General features: G+C 34.5%; 3 protein-coding genes across 3 annotated transcripts; all 3 read left to right on the top strand.

Annotated features, from left to right (window-relative positions):
- Window positions 1-14,072: 14,072 nt before the first annotated feature.
- Window positions 14,073-21,060, top strand: LOC119611993. Its single transcript, XM_037967699.1, has 2 exons — window positions 14,073-14,612; window positions 20,280-21,060. Exon 2 carries the CDS (start codon window positions 20,286-20,288, stop codon window positions 20,985-20,987), a length of 702 nt encoding a protein of 233 aa, XP_037823627.1. The 5' UTR covers window positions 14,073-14,612; window positions 20,280-20,285; the 3' UTR covers window positions 20,988-21,060.
- Window positions 16,169-18,532, top strand: LOC119611991. Its single transcript, XM_037967697.1, has one exon. It carries the CDS (start codon window positions 16,169-16,171, stop codon window positions 18,530-18,532), a length of 2,364 nt encoding a protein of 787 aa, XP_037823625.1.
- LOC119611990 lies at window positions 19,270-20,229 on the top strand. The gene has a single exon (XM_037967696.1). It carries the CDS (start codon window positions 19,270-19,272, stop codon window positions 20,227-20,229), a length of 960 nt encoding a protein of 319 aa, XP_037823624.1.
- Window positions 21,061-22,387: the final 1,327 nt, after the last annotated feature.

Raw genomic sequence — 22,387 nt, 5'->3', positions numbered from 1 at the left:
AAAAGAAATCCATAACACAATGAACAGACAGTCATACATATAAGTAAAGACAAACATACATACTCAGTGATTTCAAGGATTTGCAAAAAAACAAAAAAATCAGCAGAAAAAGAAAAACTCTATTCAATAGCAAAAGATTCTAGATACAACAGGCAAGCAATGATGATTTTACGCTTCGTCGCCATTAGAAGACGTCAACGAAATTAATACTTATGTGTGTGTGTGTTTGAGTAATGGAATCTAGTGGCCATAGATAACAAAAACATGTCCTGTTCGTACAAGATGCGTACAAAATGTTATTTAATCCTTATTGTTATATTTTGACTGACTACTATTTATTACTGAAACAAACATACAGATACTCATTATTAGCGTAAAATTGCAAAAGGATAATGGTTACGCATATGAATACATGTATGAACAGTATTTAAGATGTATGTGAGATACAGTGGTTTTCGTTGCTATTTACTTGGGATACAAATTTTATTACTGTTAAGTTGGAAAATTGATGGATTGGTTGAAGGATACGTGGTACACTTCCGAGTGAAATTTTAACGCCTTTACTTTGGATAACAACGACTAATGGAATCCGGAGGACCCTAGCCGAGAAAGGACTTTAACCTGTCTGCTATGTAGATGATGTCGTTATACTTTTAAGTGGAAAGTATCCAAATCGTAGAGGCCCTTAACAAGACCAAGGGCTAAATGATAACTAGGCGAAGACTGGAAGTTGATTGGGCCATGATCACTACTTCAACCAAAGCGTTGGACAAATTGCTGATTATTTCCCAAATTGTCCCCCCGGAGCATGATATTTTTAAGATCTTCCTTCATCTAGGTGTTATTGCAATCCGAGAGAAAAGATGTGCTACCATTACCTCTAGTCTGCCGGTACTGTCAAATGTATTCTCGATCTTTCCTTGAAATGATTTGACCTAAGGTCGCAGAGTGTCGGCTATTATATTTTCCCGGTTATTGGAGAGGTCTCTTCGGGATGCACATGGTGGCTGAGGCTTAAACCCAAACACGAGGAAAGAGAATGTTGGGTGAAAGACTGATGGATGATGAAGTCTATAATTCGGGATAAGTTCGGTGCTGTTGCCGAGACAACAGATACCCTGCAGAGTACTTAAATGAGTTAGTGTTATGTGTATGTGATACAGGATGGATGTAGGGTTCCTTACCCACCCGTATACCTAGAGTGAATGTGTCGGATGAATGAGAAGTGTGTTGGGTTGAATGGGTATGTTCTGGGTTTACTCTGTTCATACCAAATTTCTCTGTGAGTAAGAACAAGTCCTCTGCTTACTTGAAGGATTTATGTTTCGGTCAACCGAACATGTCTCTGGGGACAGTTGCTGACTCAACAGATTCTATCCCATCTGCGTGGTTGTAAACAAAAGTGATGTTTTTGCATCTCGGATGTTAAACAGTGATTGTGCAGTCAGTGATTGGATAGCTCGAGTTCTTGAGAAAAAATATTGTATATGGATCGGCTAGAGCATGCTCAAAATTTGCCACCTGCATGACCATTTGAAGACACTCAAATAGGCGGTGGTGAGTCTTCTACCAAACTCACCCAGTAATTGTGAAAGTTCCACTGTGAAATAGACCGAAAGGCAGAGAATTGTCTAAAGTCGACAATCACACAGCAGACTTGGAATGAAACCCCACAAAGCGTTTACCTAGGAACCATAAAAGCATACTAGCGAAAGTCCGTGCTATAACGGAATATGAGAATGGATTAAAATAAATATGGCGTCAACAATTATTTGTTGATAGTCAGAAGGCAATTAGGGAGATATCAGCTAATAAGTTAAGGTCGTATTAGACTGCAAGAGAGCCATAACCGAATACTCTTCCACTGTTAAGCTCAGTATCGCAAAGCCGCTATGGAATAATCGGTAATAAAAGCGCGAAATCACGTACTATGCGGGGAATGTAACTTGAGAACATCAACTTGACTGCAAAACTGTTCGACACAACTAATTCTGAATTCAAAATATGTACGAGAGAATCCTTTACGGCGACTTCGAATAACGGAACGGTGGTTAAGATCATATAGATCCAATATCTGCCTCCAAAGCGTGGATAGAAGAGTGAAACGCTAGAACACTTCCTTACTATTGTCAGGCTTTCCTTGAATTTAGATCAGAATACCTTGGCAGATATGTTATTCCAGATATAACATCCCTCACAAACACTGAATGGAAAATTCCAAAAAATATGTAAAGAAAACAACATTTTCCATATTGAAGAGCGTAAACGAGGCCCGATAGTGTCCTATGGATCCTTTCATTTAACCTCATATGTTACCAACTATACATAAAACCTCGAGTAACCAACCCTGTGGAAGTGGACTTGCATAGGTCTGCAAACTTCAAATACCTGCCAACTTGATTGAAGAAACTTGATTTACAGGTATTCTGGGAAGACCGATTCTTGAATCCAAAAATATTCGTAATGTTGCTTAACAAACATTAGTGGATTTCATAATCAACACAAACCACTGTGTCCACATTCCACCTTATTCAGGAATGCGTAGTTTCCATATATTTAAAACTTTATAATTGTGTTGCTGTTCTTTACAACAATTCACTGCAAGAAGTTGCAAAAAGGTTGCCATTATATGTTGTAGTTGTTTTCATGTACATGTGTATTTCTTTTCCTACAAGTACTTGTAGTTTGTCAGTGTAATTGCTTGTTGTGTCATTCTTAATTTTGAAGTATTATTTTTAAGGATTTATGGTTGCCGGTAGTTTATAATGTTAGTTTTCTTTTGTTTGTTACCTATTTCCCATTTCTTAGATTAAATGCAGCATATTGCGTAATATTTTCTATTATAGTTTTCCCTCTTACTTTTGTTCCATTTGGTTTTTTGCAATTTTAAAGAAAACTTTCCCATAGAGATTTTGTAGTTCAATAAATCCTTAAGTAGTTTTGTATAATACATTCCTACATACATATACATAAGTATGTATGAGTGTAAGTAAAGAAAAAGGTGAAAAATGTCAATTAAAACAATGCCGAGATAAAGAAAAAGGCATGTTACTATTATAATGGCAGCATTTACAAGTATGTAGTTGTGGCAAGGAGATTAATATCAAAATGTTCAAACACCCAAAACACAGCAGGTGATTGTAGCAAGAAGTTTATTTATAAGAAATAGAAAGAAGAAGTTTGTTAATTAACTACATATTTATATGTACTTACGTATTTTGTAATTCTTTTCATTGATTTTATTACAATAGTTGTACATATACAACAGAGGAACTTTACTGACTCGTATTCCTTAGCCCACGTTTCTGATTCGCCTATAAAGAATGTTTTGAATAGGCGAATCGAAGCAATATATACCACGTTTTAAAATTTTTAATTATAAAGGGTTTTAGATTTCGCAAGTTCTGTTGTACAATCACTGGAAGGTTGGTAAGTACAACTTTCATCAGGCAATTAGTCGACGTAAATGAAAGTATGAAATAACTATGTGACCCTTTAAATCCTGATGTTCTATATAGATCAGGCGCGGATGCATGGGGGGAAGGGAAATGTATTTATATTTATATAATATTTATTTGAAAGAGGCTTTATATGGGGTGCTAGGGGCTAATATGGACCAAGCCCGATAAAGTTTTGTAAATGTATTTATATTTATATAATATTTATTTGTGCTGAATTTCATCGCGATATTTGTGTTTATAAGTTAATTTTGGCCATTCAAGTAATTTTCTGAAGGGGATTTTGTATGGGAGCTAGGGTCAAGTGAGGCCCGATCTTTATGAAATTTGGCAAGGTCATAAATACTTGTATGAAACTTAGTTGTGCCGCTTTTTATCTATATACAGGTATATTTAACATAATTATGAGCTCTCCCCTTTTCGGGGGGTTTCTAAATGGGTTATGAACCAGAAAAGTGTCAATATATCTTTTGTTTAACGTGCCTGCATTATTGGTTGATGGCGAGAGAATCCTATACGACGACTTGGAATAACGTAACGGTAAGTAACACCACTTTAAACCTATGGCTGTCCCCAATGAAGAGGAAAACGAGAAGTCTGCTCCTAGATTAAGTAATATAAAACTACATACTTGTCACAACAGATACGAATACGGCAACATCTGAACAAACTTAGATGGACCAAAACGAATGCAGAGCATGACGAGGGAAAAGTGCCACGATTTCTTATTATTGCCAGACTTTCGTCGAAATTAGATCTAAATATATTGGGAGCGATGTTATTCCAGATATAACATCCCACAGAAACACTGATTGGAAAATTTAAAAAAAAACTATGTAATGAAAACTGAGTTTCAAAACATCGACAACGTTTTCCATATTAAAGAGAGTGCAAGAGATCCGATAGCGGCCTTAGTAGGTGTATTTACACGAATCCTTTTATCAAGCTAATATGAACCGGAAAGTGTCCATATTTTGTTACAAAGATGTCTTGTGCTGAACATGGTAAGGTGCGATCTAACAAAGGGCGAAGAGTTAACGGCGGATTATACCATTAAGAAGACTCTCAAACTATATATTTCTAACGTGGCAACTCTAGATTCATCAACAGCTTTTAGAAGCATATTTGGTAGACCGAAATATGCCAATGAATCATGCTTCAGGCCATTAACTTCAACTTCAGGCCTTTAACTATATAATCTTGCATGCAAGTAAATGCCGTGGTCTATTACTTAACTAGATTTCTGGCCTTGATGGTCTAACCCAGGTACACTTAACGACGTTACACATAATGATACATATAGGTGGCATTCTTCGAACGTAGCTCGGTCTGACTATTTACAAGCACTTTGCTAAAGAGCTGAAGCTGAATAAAACGATAGCGAAAGAGCTAATCACTGAGTACTAACGATGCTCAACCCAGTGATCATAATTGCTCTCGGAATCTTCTATGTTGTGGATGCTTACAAGCCGACTACCCATCAACCTATTTTAATATGGCAACAGCCTCAAGAGACATATTTGGCAGTCCTAAATATTCCAATATCTCATACATCAGGTCCTTTATCAATATTATATTTTGACTATTTGGGTTTCAATCACAATTTCTTTATAACAGCACCAAAGCCTCTGGACATAACTAACAAGTGGTCTCGTCAATGCGTGAGCATGACTATCGCCATCAATGTCCCTATATCGAGTAAGACATGTAAAGTTTAACGAACAATGTCTCGTTATATTCTTTAGAAAATCAAGGCTCTCTTCGAGCACTTTAGATATCTTCTATCAAGTTAATTTCTGGTTTGAAAGCAAGGAATCAGGAATCCTTGCATCTTTCGAGTTTATGCCAAAACCAAGAGGAGGATGACTGGCTGAGGTAAAACGTTAAAGTTGAATTCATATAGACTTATTCCTTAACTTTTCCTGTTAATATTATTATGTGTAATTTCACTTAAATTCACGAAAAATTTATTACAAAAGGTTTTGGTACTTTTGTAAAACTTGACAGAGAGAGATTGTGGCTCCATTGAAACTGTGTCGAATTTAATCACTATATTCGTATTTTTAAGCCGGTAATGAGCGTTAATGTAATTTTCTGAAGGGGACCTTATATGGGAGTAGGGTCAATTATGGTCCGATCCTCATAAAATTTGGTAGGAAGATTTTGGATCATATGAAACTTATTTGTGTCGAATTTCATCGCTGTACTTATACTTTTAAAACAGTTATGCCCGTTAAAGCTGTTTTTCTGCGGTCCACTTGTATGGGGGTTATCCGAAAACGTGGACCGATATTGCCCATTTTCAATACCAAACAAACCTTACTTATAGAGAATATTTGTGGAAATATTTCAATCCTCTAGATCGTTCCTTTCGGACTCTATAGTGCTTTCAACAGACAAACAGATGGACAAATATATCTAGATCGTCTTAGAATTTATTAAGGACCCAGAATATATATACTTTTGCAGGTCTATAACCAATATTTCGATGTGTTACAAATGGAATGACAAAACCAATATACCCCCATCTTTTTTGATGGTGAGTATAAAAAGGTCTTGGGACGCCGGTGTCCCGTATATGTGAAATAGTTTAAAACCAGAAATCGGAAGATCAGGTTGTATGGGGGCTAATGGACCGATTTCAACCATTTTCATTAGGCATCGTTCTTGTGCCAAAAAACATATGATCCAAATTTTATCAAAATATTGTGGAAACACGAACAGCAAGACAGCCTGCTGGACTGTCGGATATGTTTTAATAGAAAGTGATTCTGAGTCGATCGGTATACTTTAAAGTGTGGGACCAATATTTTTGTGCGTTAAAAACATCAGTACAAACGCATAATACCTCCCCGTAGAGTGGTTTTGATTAAATAATATATCATATTATACACGAAATTTTCGTAAATATTACGAAAAAAGTAGTTACTATTTCTTCATTTCATAAAGTAAATTTTAGATTATTTTCAGTGTATATTAAAATGATACTGAATTTTTGGCATCCGCTACATCAGGGTTATAGTTCATTTATTTTGCCATTAGCTTTTTTGCATTTTTATCAATTTTTATTATTTTCCTGTTTATCTCTTAAATTATCTTCCTTATTGTCTAAATGTATTAAAAAAAAACATAAACCACCACATTAAAATTATTAAGAAAAAATATGCTTAATTGAAATTATTACTAACAAATGTGGTGCAAAGGGAGGAAAATTATGAAGCAATGGGGTTGTAACAGAAAAAACATAAGATAAAAATTTATTTAACACCGTTTGCAACAAAATACACCTGAGTCCTTAACTCAGGAATACTTTATCGTCTTGGTTTCTGTATTATTTCTTTGAAAACAATACTTGAAAACAACAATTGCTGCTGCTGAAGATGATGTTGCGTGCCACACATTATTCTGCACAAAACATTAGAAAGAAAATACGAAAAACTTAAATTATTAAAATAAATTAAACTAAGTCTTGGCAAAGTGGAGGGGGGGGGGACAGAGGAGTCAGACACAAGTGTTGCAAAGTCCATAAATACCACACCAGCAAAGTAACAATGTAAAGGGGTCTTAGAAAATGTCAGAATAACAAGAAAAACTTCTAATGGAAATTATTGAGTTACCAAGGAATTAAATAAACTTTGAAATGAAATATTTGGAAAATTATAATTAGAAAATTAATAGAATTGAAAAATGAAAAAAAACACTGGAAATGATGTTTACAGTTAAAATTGAATTTAGCTATAAAAAATATAGTATGTATATTGTATTTTTTAATAAACTTCTTAATATTCAATTAATTTTTGTTTAAAGTTTAAATTTATAATTGCTAACAGCAATCCCAACTTGAAATAGATAGATATTCTAAAATATTAGCTAACAAAATTTCTAGCAACTAAAATTCTCTTAAACAAATTTACTTAATTTTGTTTTTGTCCATTCATTGTACTACAATTCTTCAATTCTTTTGATTGCAATAATTTTGCATTTTTTCTTATCAGTCTCTTTGTATCTAAACTACATTATTAAGTTTGTACAAGTTGCAACTTTAACAAAATTACAGCAAAATTTTATAAAAAAAAAGTATAACATTTTTTTTATTTATTCTCTATAGTATGTGCGGATTATAGACGCAAAACAACGCCTAAAAGGCAATTTATTTAAATAAGCAACAGAAGCAACTGCTACCAACTAAAAATCGACTGAAAATAACTGCAACAACAATAATAACAGAAACAAAATACAACAACTGAACTACCAAATAAACTGCCAACTTGCCACAAGTAACAAAATACTTCAACTAGACTTTATTTTTTTATATTACATAACAACAAATGTAATAATAGCAACAACAACAGCTGCAGCAACAATAGTATTCTTAAGCAATAGTAGTTGCAAAGATGAAAAAAAAAATTTAAGACTGCACCTAATAAGCCATAGAATAGTATAAATATTCTAATACAGATACCTCGCAGAGACAGTGGGCCAAACTAAAAAAATTCATTAGAACAGACCTAGAACTGAACTAGAAGTGAACTAGAACAGAACTAGAACTGAACTAGAACTGAACTAGAACTGAACTAGAACTGAACTAGAACTGAACTAGAAGTGAACTAGAAGTGAACTAGAAGTGAACTAGAAGTGAACTAGAACTGAACAAGAACTGAACTAGAAATGAACTAGAACTAGAACTGAACTAGAATCGAAATAGAACTGAACTAGAACAGAACTAGAACTGAACTAGAACTGAACTAGAACTGAACTTGAACTGAACTAGAACTGAACTAGAACTGAACTAGAACTGAACTAGAACTGAACTAGAACTGAACTAGAACTGAACTAGAACTGAACTAGAACTGAACTAGAACTGAACTAGAACTGAACTAGAACTGAACTAGAACTGAACTAGAACTGAACTAGAACTGAACTAGAACTGAACTAGAACTGAACTAGAACTGAACTAGAACTGAACTAGAACTGAACTAGAACTGAACTAGAACTGAACTAAACTGAACTAGAACTGAACTAGAACTGAACTAGAAATGAACTAGAACTGAACTAGAACTGAACTAGAACTGAACTAGAACTGAACTAGAACAGAACTAGAACTGAACTAGAACTGAACTAGAACAGAACTAGAACTGAACTAGAACTGAACTAGAACTGAACTAGAACTGAACTAGAACTGAACTAGAACTGAACTAGAACTGAACTAGAACTGAACTAGAACTGAACTAGAACTGAACTAGAACTGAACTAGAACTAGAACTGAACTAGAACTGAACTAGAACTGAACTAGAACTGAACTAGAACTGAACTAGAACTGAACTAGAACTGAACTAGAACTGAACTAGAACTGAACTAGAACTGAACTAGAACTGAACTAGAACTGAACTAGAACTGAACTAGAACTGAACTAGAACTGAACTAGAACTGAACTAGAACTGAACTAGAACTGAACTAGAACTGAACTAGAACTGAACTAGAACTGAACTAGAACTGAACTAGAAATGAACTAGAACTGAACTAGAACTGAACTAGAACTGAACTAGAACTGACTAACTAGAACTGAACTAGAACTGAACTAGAACTGAACTAGAACTGAACTAGAACTGAACTAGAACTGAACTAGAAACTGAACTAGACTGAACTAGAACTGAACTAGAACTGAACTAGAACTGAAACTAGAACTGAACTAGAACGAACTAGAACTGAACTAGAACTGAACTAGACTGACTAGAACTGAACTAGAACTGAACTAACAGAACTGAACAAGAACTGAACTAGAACTGAACTAGAACTGAACTGAACTTGAACTGAACTAGAACTAAACTAGAACTAAACTAGAACTAAACTAGAACTGAACTAGAACTGAAATAGAATCTGAAATGAACTAGAACTGAACTAGAACTGAACTAAAACTGAACTAGAACTGAACTAGAACTGAACTAGAACTGAACTAGAACTTAACTTGAACTGAACTAGAACTGAACTAGAACTGAACTAGAACTGAACTAGAACTGAACTAGAACTGAACTAGAACTGAACTAGAACTAGAACTGAACTAGAACTGAACTAGAACTGAACTAGAACTGAACTAGAACTGAACTAGAACTGAACTAGAACTGAACTAGAACTGAACTAGAACTAAACAAGAACTGAACTAGAACTGAACTAGAACTGAACTAGAACTGAACTAGAACTGAACTAGAACTGAACTAGAACTGAACTAGAACTGAACTAGAACTGAACTAGAACTGAACTAGAACTGAACTAGAACTGAACTAGAACTGAACTAGAACTGAACTAGAACTGAACTAGAACTGAACTAGAACTGAACTAGAACTGAACTAGAACAAGAACTGAACTAGAACTGAACTAGAACTGAACTGAACTTGAACTGAACTAGAACTAAACTAGAACTAAACTCAGTGATGCCAAGTGTAGGGATTTTTCCCTTTTTGTAGGGATTTTTTTCAAAAATTTCACGTGTAGGGAAAAAGGGAAAGATTTCTTACTATTGTCAAATTGTAGGGATTTTTCAAATGCATAGTTTTTAACAACTAAAAATATACTCTTTCATGTATTAAACTTTTAAATTAAAAATGAAATCAGTTTTAAGTGTATCGTTAGTAAAAATTCCGCTTGTAATTTCTACAATATATGTACCTACATATCGCTACAAGACTGGCATAATCCAAAATTCGGCTTTCTTGAACTAAGGTCTTCAAAACATGCGACATACTAAAATCTTTCATATAGATTTATGAAATTTCAAATATGTCTATTATTTTCGATGTGAAATCGATTTTTTGTAAACGTAAAAACTAAAACCCACGTTTTTGTGAATATTAGACAACTAAAAATTTAATTTCAATTTAGATGAGAAACATATTAACCTCAACTATCTGAATCTGGATTTTTAAAACCCCTTGATTTGTTTAAAAGTTATTAAAAAAATAGTTAAATGTCATTAAATATTCATATCCATTTTTCGTGAAACGACTTTTTGGATTATGCCAATCCTGTAGGGCGATATATTCTGACTCCTTATAGATAGAGTAGTCGGGGGCTTAATGCAGTAACTCAGGATTGAAAAAATGAATTTAATGTTCTGAAAATTTATAAAAGTAAACCGCAAAAAGTAAACGCAAAAGTAAACCTTATTTAAAATAATTATTTTATGAAAATTTTTTTGTTGGAGGCACATAAAATAAATTTTTATCACGATTCGATATACTGCCATAAATCTTTCAATTGTTTTTTTTTAATCTTAACTGAAGAGTCAGGGTTGGAAGATTTGTATGATGTAAAATTGAAAGAAAAAAAAATTTAAAATTTAAATTCTAGAAATTTCATTCCTAAAAATTAAAAAAAAAATACATACATATATTTATATTATAAAACGGAGCTAATATTTTAGTTTTTGATGCTATTTTTATATTTTTTTAAGATAAACTTTGAAAAAAAATGGAAAAAAGTAGTGTAGGGAAAAATGTAGGGAAAATAAAAAGTGGGTGTAGGGAAAAAAGGGATTTTTTCTCATAAGCGTAGGGATTTCTGAAAAAAATCTCCTGGCATCACTGACTAAACTAGAACTAAACTAGAACTGAACTAGAACTGAAATAGAATCTGAAATGAACTAGAACTGAACTAGAACTGAACTAAAACTGAACTAGAACTGAACTAGAACTGAACTAGAACTGAACTAGAACTTAACTTGAACTGAACTAGAACTGAACTAGAACTGAACTAGAACTGAACTAGAACTAGAACTATAGAACTAGAACTGAACTAGAACTGAACTAGAACTGAACTAGAACTGAACTAGAACTGAACTAGAACTGAACTAGAACTGAACTAGAACTGAACTAGAACTAGAACTAGAAACTAGAACTAGACTAGAACTAGAACTGAACTGAACTAGAACTGAACTAGAACTGAACTAGAACTACTGAACTAGAACTGAACTAGAACTGAACTAGAACTGAACTAGAACTGAACTAGAACTGAACTAGAACTGAACTAGAACTGAACTTAGAACTGAACTAGAACTGAACTGAACTAGAACTGAACTAGAACTGAACTAGAACTGAACTAGAACGAGAACTGAACTAGAACTGAACTAGAACTGAACTAGAACTGAACTATTGAACTAGAACTGAACTAGAACTGAACTAGAACTGAACTAGAACTGAACTAGAACTGAACTAGAACTGAACTAGAACTGAACTAGAACTGAACTAGAACTGAACTAGAACTGAACTAGAACTGAACTAGAACTGAACTATAACTGAACTAGAACTGAACTAGAACTGAACTAGAACTGAACTAGAACTGAACTAGAACTGAACTGGAACTGAACTAGAACTAGAACTGAACTAGAACTGAACTAGAACTGAACTAGAACTGAACTAGAACTGAACTAGAACTAGAACTGAACTAGAACTGAACTAGAACTGAACTAGAACTGAACTAGAACTGAACTAGAACTGAACTAGAACTGAACTAGAACTGAACTAGAACTAGAACTGAACTAGAACTGAACTAGAACTGAACTAGAACTGAACTAGAACTGAACTAGAACTGAACTAGAACTGAACTAGAACTGAACTAGAACTGAACTAGAACTGAACTAGAACTGAACTAGAACTGAACTAGAACTGAACTAGAACTGAACTAGAACTGAACTAGAACTGAACTAGAACTGAACTAGAACTGAACTAGAACTGAACTAGAACTGAACTAGAACTGAACTAGAACTGAACTAGAACTGAACTAGAACTGAACTGAACTAGAACTGAACTAGAACTGAAGATGACATATTTTGATCCAAGAGAATACAAAACTAAATCAAGTGATGTTAAGTTCAAATCAAATTTTGTTAGTTAAAATTTTATGAGCCATATTCTTAGACAGTAAGTCCCATTGTGCGATAGGGGAAAATTATTTATATATGTATGTACGTATATACAGAATGTTAAAGTTTTTAACTACAAAACATTCCTTGAGTATGAAAAATAAGCAGTAGAAACGTCGACATACAGCATTCACTGACAAAAACCACGGCAACAATACCAACAACTGAAAGTATTCGAAGAAATCCTAAGAAAAACGGTGGTAATAATGAACTTGCAAGCGCTAAACTTTGATTGACTGTTGATGATATTTGCGCGAGCTGCTGGTATGAAAAGTATTGATGATGTTGACGATAGAATGTGGATGATTGTTGTTGTATTTTGCAAATATCATAATGATGTTAGACAATATGGATTGGAGGAAGAAGAATAAATATTTTGTATAATATACATTTTGAATTGCAATTATAGCTGCAAGTTAAAAGACGCCATATTGAACGTTATGAGGACTATACATAAGTCTGACTGGGTTTAAGTTATTTTGAAGTGAATAGCGGTAAGGAGGTAAAGAGGGTAACAAGAACAGCTTCAAATATACTTGATATTCTGAAATTAAAATGCAACTTTAAAAACTCTTTAAATAATTTCTCTTCTTCAAACCACCAAAAGTAACTGACCTATAAAATTCAGTTTGTATGGGTGAGAATGTGTGTGTGTGTGTGTGTATAAATCAGTGTTTGAATATTTTAAAGCAAATTAACTGATCCTTTTGGCCTGTGGTTATTTAAATTTATCTTATGAATAATTGTTTTTCTGACCATTCATTTATGAAAATGTGTGTAAACAAATTTGCACAAACTCATTTATAACAAAAAAAAATATATATATATATTTTAACACATTCATACAACAAAAAAATGTGTTCAACTTAATTCATTTCACTGTAAATAATTAAAACACATATAATAAAGGAGTATGAAAATAATATTTAACAAAAAAAGCGACAAATTTGCTCATTGAAAGTCTATTGTTATTTTTGTACAAATAAGGTCTAAAAAATACGGATTCATAAAAATTGTCCTTTTTTTGGTCGTTCTGCACACACACACAAACTCCCACGTTGTTGGACAGAGCACCCATTTAAACCTCAAATAAATAATGGGGTTTATTTTTAACAAAATTCATTGAGTGTAAAATTTCATATATGTAAACACTTGTTTTGCCATGAACAATGTCCAGTTTTTATTACGGTTTTTTTAAATATGCACTTTGAGGAATTTAGGGTTATTTATTATTAAATAATAAAATGTGAAAGTGCTTCGATTTTGGCCTAAAAGTTTCCGAGAAGTACATCATTTTAAATTCAAAGAAACACCGATTTGGGACGACATATAATTTAAATTTAATAATTTCAAGAGGGGGTCAAGACGAGCTAAGAATGAGTCTTGGAAGCGTTTCTGTGAGGAACTGGAGAGTACCACAGAGGCATCTCGTCTACGTAAGGTGCTATGCAAATACTCCGGTACGCCTGGATTCTTGGTAAGACCGGATGGTAAATTTCCGAAACTCTGGAACTCCTTATGGAGGCACACTTTCCGGGTTGAAGGGATGATGAAAATGGGCGGAGCCATCTTTTATGCCCTAAAAATCTCCAGGGCCAGACGGTACATTTCCAGCGCTACTACAAAAATCTATTGTCACCGTGCCATGGTTAATTATTATATTTAGGAGCAGCCTGGTATTTATCCCTGTTTATATGGTCGTCTGCTTGTCGATGTAAACGTTTAACTTTTCTCTCCCATCTAAACCCCACTACATACGTTGCCACTATCTGGCAACATCGTATGTAGTGTGGTGAGTTTGCGTTTGCTGACAACTACATGGCTTGTGCTTTTTTCTCCTTTTTTTTATTATTAACTTTTGCATCGAGCTATCAGACGGACATATTGGTTTGAAATAAGTAAAATTACAAATTAAAACAAACTAAGGAGTAAAGAAACTTAAAATTGAAAGTAAATTTAATTGTAACTAAATAGAGCTTAAAACAAATAAACCAAATTTAAAACAAATAATAAGAAGAAATAAAACAAACAAAAGTGAACTAAAGCCAAAATAAGGGTTGTTTTTTTCTTTCGTACAAGAAGTGTGTGTGTGCAGTACAAAATCTACAACCTGCACAATAGCCAGCCGCAAGTGGATTAGACCAGCTCCAAACACCGACCACCAAAAGTGCACCAGCTCCAACCAGGTAAAAATCGAGGAATTAAACATTGGTCCTTCGCCCGTCCTAAAAAAAATAAAGGTGCGTAATAAATTTTCATTTAAAAAGTGCAAAGTGTGGTCCATAATTTGTGTCTCGAAAAGTGAGGTTAGATAACCTTAACAATTGCAACAAAAAGTTATAAAAAGGTGCCATTTTTGTTTGCTTCGGTTCCAGATTTTTGTATTTGTAGCTCATTTGAGAGCCAAAAATTTGTCGTCCATCTTTTTTTTCCACATTTTTTAATATTAAAGTGAAAATTTATTGGAATTCAAACGGTGGTTCTGTTCAACTCTTGTTGTTTTTATTTATTGCAAACTTCAGTGGTTCTCTTCATTACCTGTTTGTTTGTTACAAAGCGGTGGTTCTCTTTTAAGTTTGATATTGTTATGAAAATTTGTAGTTCTTATTAGTCGTTTCTCTTTTATTGGAAAAATATAGTTCGAATTTTTCAATAGTCTCTCTTAAACTAAAATCTTTAAATATGTCGATTTTTGAAAAATTTATAATAGCAGCGGACGAAATAACTAGCACTGAGACAATGCTAAAAAGTGAAGATTTTTCGAATTATACAGATGAGGCTTTTGAATTCGAAAAAAATGAGTTAAATAAGGCATGGGAAAATTATAAAAGTCTTTATGATGAATGTTCCGCTGACACGATAGAGAAAAAGAAGGAATTAATAATGGTTCAAACAAAGCATCCACAAGTACGAAAAACATATGTGAGATGCATTAATATAATTTCAAAAGCTAAGAAACTTTTAGATAAAAAAAAATGAGAATTCAGAAACAGGAGGTCCCAATCTTTGTGGTTCCATAGCTGTACCTCCATGTGATACGGGTATTTTTCATGGGGACTATGAATCGTGGCCCACATTTAGGGACATGTTTACTGCAATTTATATAAATAACAGTAGACTTAGCCCAGTTGAGAAACTATTTTACTTATTTAGAAAAACAGATGGTGAAGCCAGGGATATTAACAGAAATGTAGCTCTAACCGCAGAGAATTTTAATATAGCTTGGAATAACTTAAAGGTTCAATACGAAAATAAACGTGTTTTGATTAACAGTCAATTAAAATTGCTTTTTAATTTGGCTCCATGACAACAGGAATCGGCTTGTGAAATTAAAAGACTGCAAAGAGAAATAAATAATTGTATGGCTATTCTTAAGTTGTATAATGTAGACATTAATTCGTGGGACCCAATTTTTGTATTCCAATGTTCATCGAGGCTCACAGAATGCTCACTTAATTTGTGGGAACAATCGGTGGGAAACAAGACAGAGGTTCCCAAATGGGAAGAATTAAACAATTTTTTAACTGATCGATTTCATGCCCTAGAGAGTGTTTCGGACATTATTACAATAAACAGTGCACATTCCAGTGGTTCCCAAACAAATGCTACTCAAATAGCATCAAAAACTAAACAATTTAAATCACACCATACTAAAGTCAGCTCATTTCAATGTAAATTATGCAAAGAAAACCACAAATTAAGTTCTTGTAGCATGTTTATGAACATGGATTACAAAACTAGGGTATCAACATTAAAAAAATTCAGGTTTTGCTTCAATTGCCTTACTATTGGCCATATGTATGGCGATTGTAGTAGTCCTAATGGTTGCTCTAAATGCAAACGAAAGCATCACACTCTAATGCATAGAGAATTCATAAAGAAACCTATTCAAAATCAGACTAATTCTTCTCAAAGTGAAGTTCAAAATTCTCAAAACATTGTTCCCCAACCACAATCATCAAACATTGCAGGTCCGTCTGGAATAGTTCAATCGCATCACACATCTGTTTCTAAAAAAGTTATGTTAGCTACAGCTTGGGTCAATATTATTAATGGTGGTATTTTTTATAAAGCTCGTGCTCTTATAGATCCTTGCTCTGATGAGAGTTTTATTTCTGAAAAACTGCAAAAATTATTAAAGTTGCCCACTAACCCTGTTTCAGCAGAAATTACTGGCCTTGGTGGCGACATTATAAGTAGATCATCTAAAATAGCATCCTTTGTAATTACCTCTGTTTATGATCCACAATTATCCGTTAATGTACAAGCATTAGTAGTCTCTCGTGTAACTGGAAATGTTCCAACGCATTCATTCAATCCAGTAGATTATGAAAACTTACCTAAACTAAATTATGCAGATCCAAAATTTTTTAAATGTGATCAAATTGATCTCTTGTTAGGAGGAGATTTATATCCTTTAATACTTCGTGGTGGAGTAAAACATGGAATTTTTGAGTCCTTAGTTGCCCAAGAAACCATTTTTGGTTGGATTATTACAGGTCCAACCCCAAATAATGTTTCCCCTCGTATATTAAGAGTGTCTCATATGATAAAAGTTACAATTAATGACCATTTGACAAAATTTTGGGAATTAGAGGAAGTTTCTCATAAGAAAATTTTATCAGAAGAGGATAAAAAATGTGAAGAAATATATCGCTCTACTACCACTCGGGATTCTGAAGGAAGATATACTGTCAGTTTGCCCTTTAAAAACAGTTTTAAGTCACTTGGTCCAAATAGACATATTGCTCTTAGTCAATATTTAAGAAGTGAGAAAATGCTACTACGTAAACCTGAATTTAAGGCCCAGTATGATGAGGTCCTAAAAGAATATTTATCACTAGGACATATGGAAATGCTTGAAAATACGTCATATGGTTCAGGATATTATTTACCTCATCATGGTGTTTTTAAGCCAGAAAGTACAACTACAAAATTAAGAGTAGTATTTAATGCCTCTTGCAAATCATCTACTGGCAAAAGTCTGAATGATTTGTTGTACACTGGCCCAATTTTACAAACAGATTTAGTAGCTCTAATATTAAAATGGAGATTTTATGAGTTTGTTTTTAACGCTGACATCTCAAAAATGTATCGTCAGATCTATATAAAACAAGAACATAAAGCATTCCAGAAAATTTTGTTTCGTAGTTCTGATAATAAGGAAATTGAAGATTTTCAATTAAAAACAGTTACATTCGGTGTAAATTGTGCCCCATATTTAGCTCTTAGGACCCTGCTTCAATTAGCTGATGATGAAGAGCAAACTTTTCCCCTTGGCTCACAAATTCTTCGTGAATTTATGTATGTAGACGATGCTCTAGTAGGAGCTCATTCTATATCAGACGCTCTAGAGGCAAGAAACCAATTAATTGGTATAATGAATACTGCAGGGTTTGAGTTAAGAAAATGGACCTCAAACAGCAAGCAAATTTTAAAAAATCTGCACGAAAGTCATCTTCTAAATTCATCCTTTTTGTCGCTCGATGATAAAAGCACTACGAAAATGCTTGGCGTTCGTTGGAATGCAGCTGGTGATTATTTTTATTTTTATGCTGAGAAAATAGGACTAAAGACAAGTTATACAAAACGAGAAGTTCTTTCAGTTATAGCTCGTCTTTTTGATCCTGCAGGATGGTTAGCTCCTGTAGTGATCACAGCTAAAATATTAATGCAAAATATGTGGCTCGATAAAATCGAGTGGGATGATTGTATTAAACCATTAACGTTAAAAAAATGGCAAGATTTCATTTCAAAATATAATGATATAAATTACATTAAGCTTTCTCGGTGGGTACAGTTTAGTCCAAATTATAAAATTGAATTTCATGGCTTTTGTGACTCATCAGAATTAGCATATGCAGCCAATATTTACGTAAGGGTAGAAACTAATTGTAACGTCTATACAAATTTGCTCGTTTGCAAAACAAAAGTAGCTCCGATAAAAAAGCCATCTTTGCCCCGTTTGGAATTGTGTGGAGCAGTCCTTTTAGCAAATTTGATCGAAAGTGTAATTCCAAATTTGAATATTAATTTGTATTCCCTATATTTGTGGTCCGACTCAACGATAGTTCTTGCGTGGCTACGAAAGCCTCCTTGTACTTGGAAAACCTTTGTAGCAAACAGAGTAGCCACAGTACTAGTTTCTGGTTTCACATAGCATCTGGTGATAATCCTGCTGATCTAGCAACCCGGGGGCTGATGCCTTTGGAGTTGAAAGACAATAACCTATGGTGGCACGGTCCTAAATGGCTTAAATCGAATAAATCGACTTGGCCCAAAGGCCCTTTAGTATATGAAACTTCAGAAGAGGCAAAGGAAGTTCAAGTTAATATTGCTAGATCGATAGAAAAAGAAGATTTTCTTAACCGTTTCTCAAGTTTGCCCAGAGCTTATCATGTAATTGCTTACATCTTTAGATTTTACAATCTAGCTAGTAAGAGCAGACGAAAGTCCTTTAATTATGGCTCTCTTAGAATTTCAGCTCAGGAACTTTTTTTCGTACGTCAGCGGTTATTTTTCTTGTCGCAGCAATTTCACTTTGCGACCGAATTCAACAGTTTGTCAACAAAGAAGAAAATTGATCCTCGTAGTCCTTTATTAACTCTTACTCCGTTTTTAGATAGAAATAACCTTATTCGCGCTAACGGTCGTCTTGGCTCAACCAAGTGTTTATCCTACAATGAACGTCATCCTATTATACTTGCATATAATAGCACGATAGCACGTTTATATGTAGAATTTGTGCATTTACTAGTTTATCATGGAGGTCCTCGCTTAGTTCTCAACATTGTTCGACAAGAATGCTGGATACTAAAGGTAAAAAACTTAATAAAAACCGTCATTCACAATTGCAAAGTTTGCACATTATACCGGAAAAAGTTACAAAATCAAATTATGGCAGACTTGCCTATTGAAAGAACTACCTTTAGTCGCCCTTTCACTAATACCGGCGTTGACTTTGCTGGCCCTTTCGAAATTAAAAGTTTTACAGGCAGATACTCTCGTATTTCAAAAGGTTATGTGTGTCTCTTTGTCTGTTTTTCTACGAAGGCTATTCATCTGGAAGCAGTAAGTGATCTGTCTACTCCTGCGTTTTTAGCCGCTTTAGCTCGTTTTATAGCACGTCGTGGTTGCCCAAGTCGTATTTTCTCCGATAATGGTAGAAATTTTGTAGGTGCTGCACGAGAACTAGAGTCTAATTTTGGAAAACTTGTAAAAGAACTGCGAGATACAGCTGTTGAAAAATATGGTCATCAACATTTAGAATGGAGTTTCATCCCTGCTGCAGCCCCACATATGGGTGGATTGTGGGAAGCTGGCGTGAAGAGTCTGAAAATACACTTCAAGAAAACTGTAGGCCAATCAAAATTCACCTTTGAGGAGTTTGCTACACTTTTAGCAAGAATAGAAGCGTGTCTCAACTCTCGTCCATTAGGTCCTATATCAGAAAATATTGATGATTTGTCTGCCCTAACACCTGGCCATTTTTTAATAGGTTCTGCTTTACTTACTCCGGCTGATCCAGAAGAAACAGAATTGGCTCATAATATACTCAATAGGTGGCGAAAAGTAAAAGCTCTGCAACAGGAACTCTGTCACCGTTGGAAAGAGGAGTACTTAAAAGAACTGCAAAAACGCAATAAATGGAAACATCCTCAAACCAACCTGAAAGAAAATGACCTTGTGGCCTTAAAAAATGAACCATGTAGTCCCACAGAATGGCGGTTAGGTCGTATTGTAAAAGTTTTTCCTGGTCCTGACGGTAAAGTTCGGGTGGCTGATTTCAGAACGCAAAATGGCATAATTACTCGACCAATACACAAATTAGTTCTGCTCCCTAATTGCTCTGATTAAATTTCCATAAACACCTTCTTTAAAATAATCTTGCCCAATTAAAATTTCAGGTTAATATGGACTTCAATACTGAATTTGGATGCCCTCTTTGCAATAGATACCATTCTATTCGCGTCTGTTCCAAATTCATGGTGATGCCCGTGGAACTCAAACTTAGAGTGGTGGCTCAGCACTTATTGTGCTACAATTGTCTAGCCCAATCACACAGTCGCTCAGAATGCAGAAGCATCGATCGGTGCCGGCGTTGTATGCAGGACCATAACACCTTACTGCATCCTACACCGCAAGAAAGTATTTGGTTCCCGATGACAGCGACGGTACGAGTGGTAACAAAATTTTCCACGGACGCATTCGTGCGTGCTCTAATTGACCCCACAGCAGCCAGATCCTCTATCATGCAGAGTGAAATAGACGGCCTCGAATTGGGTGTTCATCAGGGCCGCACGAACATAGTGGTATACCATAGCCACGAGGAAAAGAGAAGAATAAATGTAGAATGCGTAGTGGAAAAGAGAAGATTTGGCTGTACCCCTTCAGCAAGTATTGACCGCGCTGATAAATATCCACGTCCAAGGGCAGTTGATCGTGCAAATGCGGACGTACACTGGCATATTAGTCGCCCATATCAGTTGATATTAGGAGCAGACGCCATGAGCCGTGTTTTATTAGGACCAGCTACAAGACGTCCTGGACAGATATACGCCCAAAACACCATCTTTGGGATTGCATATTTCGGTGAAGGCATAAAAAGAACCTAGAAATTTGTCTTACTTTTAAACATTTGTTGCCCATGAGAGGCATTTGAATTCATATTGAAATTATTGTTTTTGTTATATATATATTTGTCGTCCTACGAGGCGTTTGAATCAACATTGAATTTAAAATTGCTGTTATTTTTTATTTAATTACATTCATTTAACTATAAGAAAGATGATCTTATGTAGTTCAGTATTAGTGATTTAATTATATGAATTCCTATTTAATTTGTAATACATATAAAATAAAATAAGAATATATTTAAAAGTTATTTAATTTTTCAAATATAAATTGTTATTAATAATAAGTTAATTTTGGTTGCACCACCGTTGCAAGGGTGGCGGTAATGTTTATATGGTCGTCTGCTTGTCGATGTAAACGTTTAACTTTTCTCTCCCATCTAAACCCCACTACATACGTTGCCACTATCTGGCAACATCGTATGTAGTGTGGTGAGTTTGCGTTTGCTGACAACTACATGGCTTGTGCTTTTTTCTCCTTTTTTTTATTATTAACTTTTGCATCGAGCTATCAGACGGACATATTGGTTTGAAATAAGTAAAATTACAAATTAAAACAAACTAAGGAGTAAAGAAACTTAAAATTGAAAGTAAATTTAATTGTAACTAAATAGAGCTTAAAACAAATAAACCAAATTTAAAACAAATAATAAGAAGAAATAAAACAAACAAAAGTGAACTAAAGCCAAAATAAGGGTTGTTTTTTTTCTTTCGTACAAGAAGTGTGTGTGTGCAGTACAAAATCTACAACCTGCACACTAGCCAGCCGCAAGTGGATTAGACCAGCTCCAAACACCGGCCACCAAAAGTGCACCAGCTCCAACCAGGTAAAAATCGAGGAATTAAACAATCCCCAAAGCTGGAAAAGTGAACCATAGTACCGCCAAAGACTATAGACCGATCAGTCTATCATCGTTTTTATTGAAAACACTAGAAAAATTGGTTAATATCCATGTCAGCGACATCATCTCTCCTGATAATTTCAGTGGGGCACAACATGCATATCTTAAAGGGTGGTCGGTGGAGACAGCCTTGCACGACGTTGTCGGACTTGACTTAAAAGAGTGTGTTATGGCATATTTCTTAGACATAGAGGGTGCGTTTAAGAAATCGATACATTGGATGACCTGGGTGTTGATCAACGGATAAGAAATTGGACAGAAAACATGCTCAAGAGTAACTCTAATATGGGTATTGGGAAAGAAAAGTTGTGACAAGGGGCACACCACAAGGTGGTCTCATCTCTCCACTTATGTGCAATATTGCCGTAAACAAAATCTTTTTCAGACTCAGTAGGATGGGCTTCAAAGTAGTCGCATATGCTGACGACGTTATGCTTCTTATTCAAGGGAACTTCTTTCCCATAATAAGTGTACCCATGG

The sequence above is a fragment of the Lucilia sericata genome, unplaced genomic scaffold (genome assembly GCF_015586225.1).
Source record: "Lucilia sericata isolate MDLA Ls3-8-SP2 unplaced genomic scaffold, ASM1558622v1 Contig001577F_arrow, whole genome shotgun sequence".
Lineage (NCBI taxonomy): Eukaryota > Metazoa > Arthropoda > Insecta > Diptera > Calliphoridae > Lucilia > Lucilia sericata.
Note: the sequence above shows the minus strand (reverse complement) of the source record. Positions and strands in the feature narration are given on the sequence as shown.

What these genes read in the sequence shown, in the direction of transcription:
- LOC119611991 (XM_037967697.1), top strand. Translation starts at nt 16,169, where the DNA reads ATGTATGGCGATTGTAGTAGTCCTAATGGTTGCTCTAAATGCAAACGA.
- LOC119611990 (XM_037967696.1), top strand. Translation starts at nt 19,270, where the DNA reads ATGGCAGACTTGCCTATTGAAAGAACTACCTTTAGTCGCCCTTTCACT.
- LOC119611993 (XM_037967699.1), top strand. Translation starts at nt 20,286, where the DNA reads ATGGACTTCAATACTGAATTTGGATGCCCTCTTTGCAATAGATACCAT.